General features: G+C 34.0%; 1 protein-coding gene across 1 annotated transcript; it reads left to right on the top strand.

Moving 5' to 3' along the window:
• Positions 1–1,952: 1,952 nt before the first annotated feature.
• Positions 1,953–5,136, top strand: LOC143604002 (wall-associated receptor kinase-like 14). Its single transcript, XM_077080615.1, has 3 exons — positions 1,953–2,646; positions 3,745–3,819; positions 3,891–5,136. The coding sequence occupies exons 1-3, from the start codon at positions 1,953–1,955 to the stop codon at positions 5,027–5,029; spliced, it is 1,908 nt and encodes a 635-aa protein (XP_076936730.1). The 3' UTR covers positions 5,030–5,136.
• The last annotated feature ends 1,047 nt before the right edge of the window (positions 5,137–6,183 follow it).

The following is a 6,183-nucleotide window of genomic DNA, read 5'->3' as shown; positions in this document are numbered from 1 at the left end:
TGTAATAATTTGTCTTTTTATATCATAAATGAAATGGTGTTACATATGTGTGTGTGTGTGTATACATATATTATTTCTTATTTGTGTAACTAACTTATTTGCAAAGTTAACGTACATTATTTCTTGTAAAGAGTATATAAGTAAAATAAATAGATGTGTTCATTTATGGATAATCATATGTATTCCATAGTTTAGCATTAGTAATTTTTTTGTTAAGATTATATTGGTTTGTCCATTTATCATAATCAACTGATTATTTTTTTGTTAGTTCCTCACATTTTGTTTGTAAATAAAACATATATAATTTAATGTTACAAGCATAAGCAGGTATACCTCTATAGACTTTTTATATAGGACCAAGTTTCTTTAAGATTGTGAATTTGCGATGTATCCTGAAAGACTTTATATGAAAAACATGTTAATACATATGTTTTTTATACTATTTATGAATCAACATATTTGATTAATGATATTCTTTTCTTATATAATTCAAGTGTTACCAGCTAGGCATGCACAATCATATATAAATATTTTTTTAGATTTATGATAACTTCATCATGATTCTTTTTTTTCTTCTGTCATTTATAATTTATTCGATTTTATAAATTTTTATATTCATTTATTAAAATAAAAATATTATATATCCAATCCGTATATCACACGGGATACTAACCTAGTAAATATAATACACATATACATAATGGCATATCACAAGCAATAAAGAAATAAAAGTTAAACAGCCGATTCCAATATTTAGTTTGAAGCACCGACTCAACCCATAAACCGTTACAATATCAAACCCAAATCATATAAATCTCACACCTTTCGAATTCATCGACTTACTTTCCTTTAATGGTTTGATCAAGTTGAAATTGTCTATTAAAACCCATGCTAACTAGACTTGTCCAGATTAACCAAAGTGAAGAAAGGGGTGATTAAAGCTTTAGTGCTGACGGTATGGTGGGTGTTATGGTGGTTTCGAATTGACTCTATTTTAGACATAAATTACAAGATGGATATCGTTTTTATTTCGTTAATTTTTCTTATTTCCGGTAAATAAAATCGCAAGGTGAACTTGGTTTGGTCAACTAGCTTAAAAGTTCACTCTTGATCATACCTAAGCTTTTATGTAGGGTTATGTACATAATGGATTCATCCGTCTTTTTTATAGAAAAAAAACATTTTAAAAACTTAAGTTGAACTTAAAACTATAAAAAAATCCAAAATATATTGCCTTATAATTGAATTACTCCGTAATTGTCAGGGCATGTACTGAAAGTGGAAAACATCTGGTTACGTCAACGTCACACAGACATGATTCATGATTGTTTTTTCCCTAGTTTTATGCGTAGCGGTTGAAGCCCCTTTGTAATGATTAAATAATATTCAAATTAATTAACAAAAAGAAGAAAAAGAAAACATGTGAATTGTGATTGGTCCATTGATCAAACCCTTGCATATTGTTAAGAAAACGTGCAAAAAGCAAGAAAAAAAAAGGGCTGAAAACTCTTTAGCCGTAGCGGTGTGGCGGCGCTTTAAGTGAAAACGTAGAGGGGGTGAAGGGATATAATAATAGTAACATGATAATTTAAAAGCAATGGGTTTAATTCTAATTTAGGATAGATAATATCCCATTCATAACAGAACACATTGTCCAATTTTAACTTTTCAAAGTGGTCATAAATGTTTGTCTACAGTACACAAACGGAAAAATAAAAAATTGAATATTTGTGAGTAATATAAAGATAAAAATAAAAATATGGAATGAAATGTGTTTTGGTTTTTTATAAATAAAGATAAATTTTACAAAATAATAAATTATAGGATAGAATATGACGGGAGGGTGTAATTCTCTGAAATCATTTATTAAAATCCTCAACTACACACATTTACTAATTTCTCCACCCTTAAATCATTATTTTTCATATTAATTTCTTTCTTTCTTTCAAAACATGTTTCTTCATCTTTTTCTCTTGTATGCAATTACATCATCATTAGCCGCATCAAGTTGCAACAATAACCATGACTTCCCAATTCCTTACCCATTTGGATCATACAACTATTCCAAAATCCCTCTAACATGTTCAAACGCCAACCAACTTCTTATCAAAGGATACCGGGTTCTTAACATAACCCCAGATCACATACTAATCAATCTGCCCGCCAGCTGCAACCGCCCCGTGACAGAATTCCAACAGCTTGTAACCCAAAACTACGCCCCCACACGCCGAAACAGTTTACTGTTGGATAGCTGTAACAACACATTCAACCACTGTGTAGTGTCACCAAGTTTAATCAAAGGCCACTTCAATCTTCCCAAGTGTAAAACAATGAATAGAAGCTTAAGTTGTTACTCAGTTTATGATGATGTGTCTGATACAATGGAGTTTATGAATTTGAATGAATTGGAGAAGGTTGGTTGTAGGGATCTGTATTCGTCGATCACCATTGATTTGGATGGGCGGACGGTGTCGATGGGGTTTCAGTCGGTGGAGTTGGGGTGGTGGGTCCCGGGGGAATGCGGTTGCCACCGGAAGGCGGTGTGTAAGAATGTGTGGATGGATAATGCACGAGTGGGGTATCGGTGCCACTGCATTGATGGATATGACGGGGATGGGTTCGTCGACGGTGATGGTTGCCGTAGAGGTTCGTCTTTTAAACCACTTTAATGCGTGGGTCCTGTACAAATAATTAGAGTAAATTACAGTAATAATTAATACTTTAGTGTTATTATTATTATTATTATCATAGTTACTTGTATGTGTAGCATGTTATATTTATTTGTATATGATCTTAACACATTTATTATTAGGATGATTTTAATTAGTAACAATTAGTTTTTGATTTATAAGTTCATTTTGCTCAAATGCACCAAAAATGGTGATGAGCTTGTATGTTGTTTTTTCATTTAGTCAAGATAATGAGAATATGAACATGAGTCACCACTTTTGAATCATGCTAATTAATTAAGTGAAAATTTAATTTTTATGTTCATCACTTCATTATCCTGCCATCTGTTTTTGTTAGTTGTGGTGATTGATCTAATTGCTTTGACTTTGGGCAATGCCGAATATGTGGATCTAGATAGTTAGATGGTTATATTAAATATATATCTTCTTGAAGAATGATGCAATTACAACCACATATTAGTGTTTATGGAAGACCCCCCTCCCCTCCCCCACAAAAAATAATTGAATAGTAGTAGATATTAGATAATGAGTCACTAGTATAGGCTTGAATCCAACTTCCGCGTTATTTTAGCTGGTCCATTGGTTAGCTGAGTATTAGTTGGACAGTTTACATGGTAATTGGAATCTTTAAATAAAGTAGGTTATCGTTTTCATTTTTGAGAGGACTTTTCATCTATGTAGGCTTTAGGAATGTTCAAAAGGTAATTACTTTGGAATTTTAAGTAGGAATATTCGGTTATTAAGGTCGTTGTGCAGTGAATAAATGGTAATCTACTTGTGATTAGTTTTGAACTTTTCATGATTTTGACTTTAGATGCATAACTTGTATAGTATGTTGAAAAATATAAATCAGATCATATGGAAAGATGCTTTCTTGTAAGGTGTGTATATTGAATGTTGATTTAGTCAAACATGCAACTAATCATTCTTGAATGAGATCCTTCACCAATATTGACTATGCAAATCTTATAATAATTTGATGTTTTTATAATTAGAAAAATTAAAGAATTGCATTAAATATTTAAAAACAATTTATATGTATTTACTGCAACAGTGTCAAATTGTAATGCTTCAAAATACATGTCTGGTGAATGTGGTGGAACTACAAGAGTAGCTGTTCTTGTTGCAGGTAAACAATTTAAATTTTGGTCAATCTTTAAATGTACTTAAACACCATTTAATTATCTCTATACTTTTTAGGGATTATCATTGGAGCTTTATTAGTGTCAGCAATCGCGCTTATTTGTTATTGCATCAGAAAACGAACAAACTTAAGAAAACAAACGAGCGCAAAACGCCTGCTTTCTGAAGCCACAGGGAGCTTAAATGTACCATTTTACCCCTACAAAGAAATCTCACGGGCCACAAACGGATTTTCTGAGAAACAAAGGTTAGGTATTGGAGCTTATGGCACAGTTTATGCTGGAAAACTCAGTAATAATGAATGGGTGGCCATTAAAAAGATTAGACATAAAGAAACACATGGAATTAATCAAGTAATGAATGAAATCAAGCTTTTGTCATCCGTAAGCCACCCGAATCTTGTACGCCTTTTGGGATATTGTATCGATAAAGGCGAGCAAATCCTCGTGTATGAATTCATGCCAAATGGTACCTTATCTCAACATCTACAAAGAGAAAGAGGAAACGGTCTTTCGTGGAAAATAAGGTTGACCATTGCAACGGAAACCGCACAAGCGATTGCTTATCTTCATTCGGCTATGAATCCACCGATTTACCATAGAGATATAAAATCAAGTAATATACTTTTGGATTATGATTATAGATCAAAAGTTGCAGATTTTGGGCTTTCTCGGCTCGGGATGCTTGATGAGTCACACGTCTCGACTGCACCTCAAGGGACGCCTGGCTATGTGGACCCGCAATACCATCAAAACTTTCATCTGTCTGATAAAAGTGATGTTTATAGCTTCGGTGTTGTTCTGGTAGAGATAATCACAGCTTTAAAAGTGGTTGACTTGTCAAGGCGGAACAGTGAAGTCAACTTGGCAGCTCTTGCGGTTAACAAGATCGGGAAAGGTCGGGTTGATGAAATCATAGATCCGTTTTTAGAACTGAACAGGGATGCATGGACGACTTCGTCGATCCATAAAGTTGCTGAGCTGGCATTTCGATGCTTAGCTTTTAATGGGGATGTGAGGCCTTCGATGACTGAAGTTGCAGATGAGTTGGAACAGATTAGAGTCAGTGGGTGGGGCCCGGTTGACAATTATATACGCAAAGATAAAGACAGCTCGCCTGTGACGGTGCAAGACGGGTGGTCAAGTGAGCAGAGCTCACCCTCAACCAGTAGTTTGTTAAGCAACATTGTCCAATGAACGTTAAATTGTTTATCAGTCATCTTGTAAATATTAATATTATGCTTTTGAGTTATGACCTCTTGTTGGTTTTGTTTAATATTTATGTAAGATGCTTATGTTAGATCATTGGTTGAACCAAAGAATATAAACAGCAGACTTGTATGTAGAGGTATAACAAGGATGCCCAATGAAAATCGTTATTTTCAATGAGTACCCCCCCCCCCCCCCCCAATGTTTTGATTAAACGTTGATAACAAAGTCTTAGTGAACTATAAAAGATTTTAAAGTGTGGGCAGAAAGTAAAGACAGGTTAATGTGTTACAGGGTGGTGTGTAAGGACTGTGGGAAGTTCGGATGGGGCGGTTGTGGTGAGCATGTGAAGTTGGTGTATAGGGGTATAGAACAAGGTAAGCACTATATGTGTCGTCGTTGGCCTGGGGTTGTAATTGCTCCATCTGGAACGGCTTCGGCTCCAGCCACTGCTTCCACTGCTACTGTCGCCGCTACATCTACTGCAGGTAATCGTGGTTCTATGTATACGGCCACTTATTTGTTGCCTGTATAGTTTCTAAACCTTAAAAGGTTTGATGACTGTAACATAGATTTCATGTTTCTATATTGGCAGGATAGATTGATGGTTACGAAAGGCGATCAGTTAAAAGGCATTATGATGATGTCTTTGTGTTGGTGGTTTGCCATTTTTTGTTTTGATTTTTGAAATGCAACATCTATAACATTCAATAAAACTTTGGCCGAATGTTGTTTCACTTATGATTTTTCAAAAGTAATTCAAGTATGCTGTAAGATGTGTTTTAATAAATGTCCAAACTGGTCGTAGGTTTGATTCCACTTTGGTCGATAGGTTTTAAAAGTTTCAAACTGTGGTAAATGGTTTGGAAAACAGGCCACATGAAACCGGATCGAACTGTAAGATTGGTATAGATTTTATTCTTGTTGATACATATTAGGTATAGTTAATTATTTATATTGCAGCATTTGGTTTTAATTGAATTCAGATGGGTGATATAGCTAAATGAAGTGTCTAATGGATATCTAATTTTTCTGTACATCTGTTCCTGTTTTGAAGTGAATTCAACTATTTTGACTTCTGTTTCCTGTTTTGAACTAATTTTTTAATGTATGATATCTAATTCAACTATTTTGACTTCTGT

Source organism: Bidens hawaiensis, unplaced genomic scaffold (genome assembly GCF_021521415.1).
Source record: "Bidens hawaiensis isolate Kalapana, Puna unplaced genomic scaffold, B.hawaiensis_p1.1 tig00063623_1, whole genome shotgun sequence".
In the NCBI taxonomy this organism is placed as follows: Eukaryota; Viridiplantae; Streptophyta; class Magnoliopsida; order Asterales; family Asteraceae; genus Bidens; species Bidens hawaiensis.
The sequence above is the reverse complement of the archived record's forward strand: the minus strand, read 5'-3'. Positions and strand labels throughout refer to the sequence as shown.

Excerpts from the sequence above, each read along its gene's own strand:
- LOC143604002 (XM_077080615.1), top strand. The coding sequence starts at position 1,953 with ATGTTTCTTCATCTTTTTCTCTTGTATGCAATTACATCATCATTAGCC. Across the intron at positions 2,647-3,744 it reads CGGTGATGGTTGCCGTAGAG|TGTCAAATTGTAATGCTTCA; the intron begins GTTCGTCTTTTA and ends TTACTGCAACAG. Across the intron at positions 3,820-3,890 it reads AGTAGCTGTTCTTGTTGCAG|GGATTATCATTGGAGCTTTA; the intron begins GTAAACAATTTA and ends TATACTTTTTAG.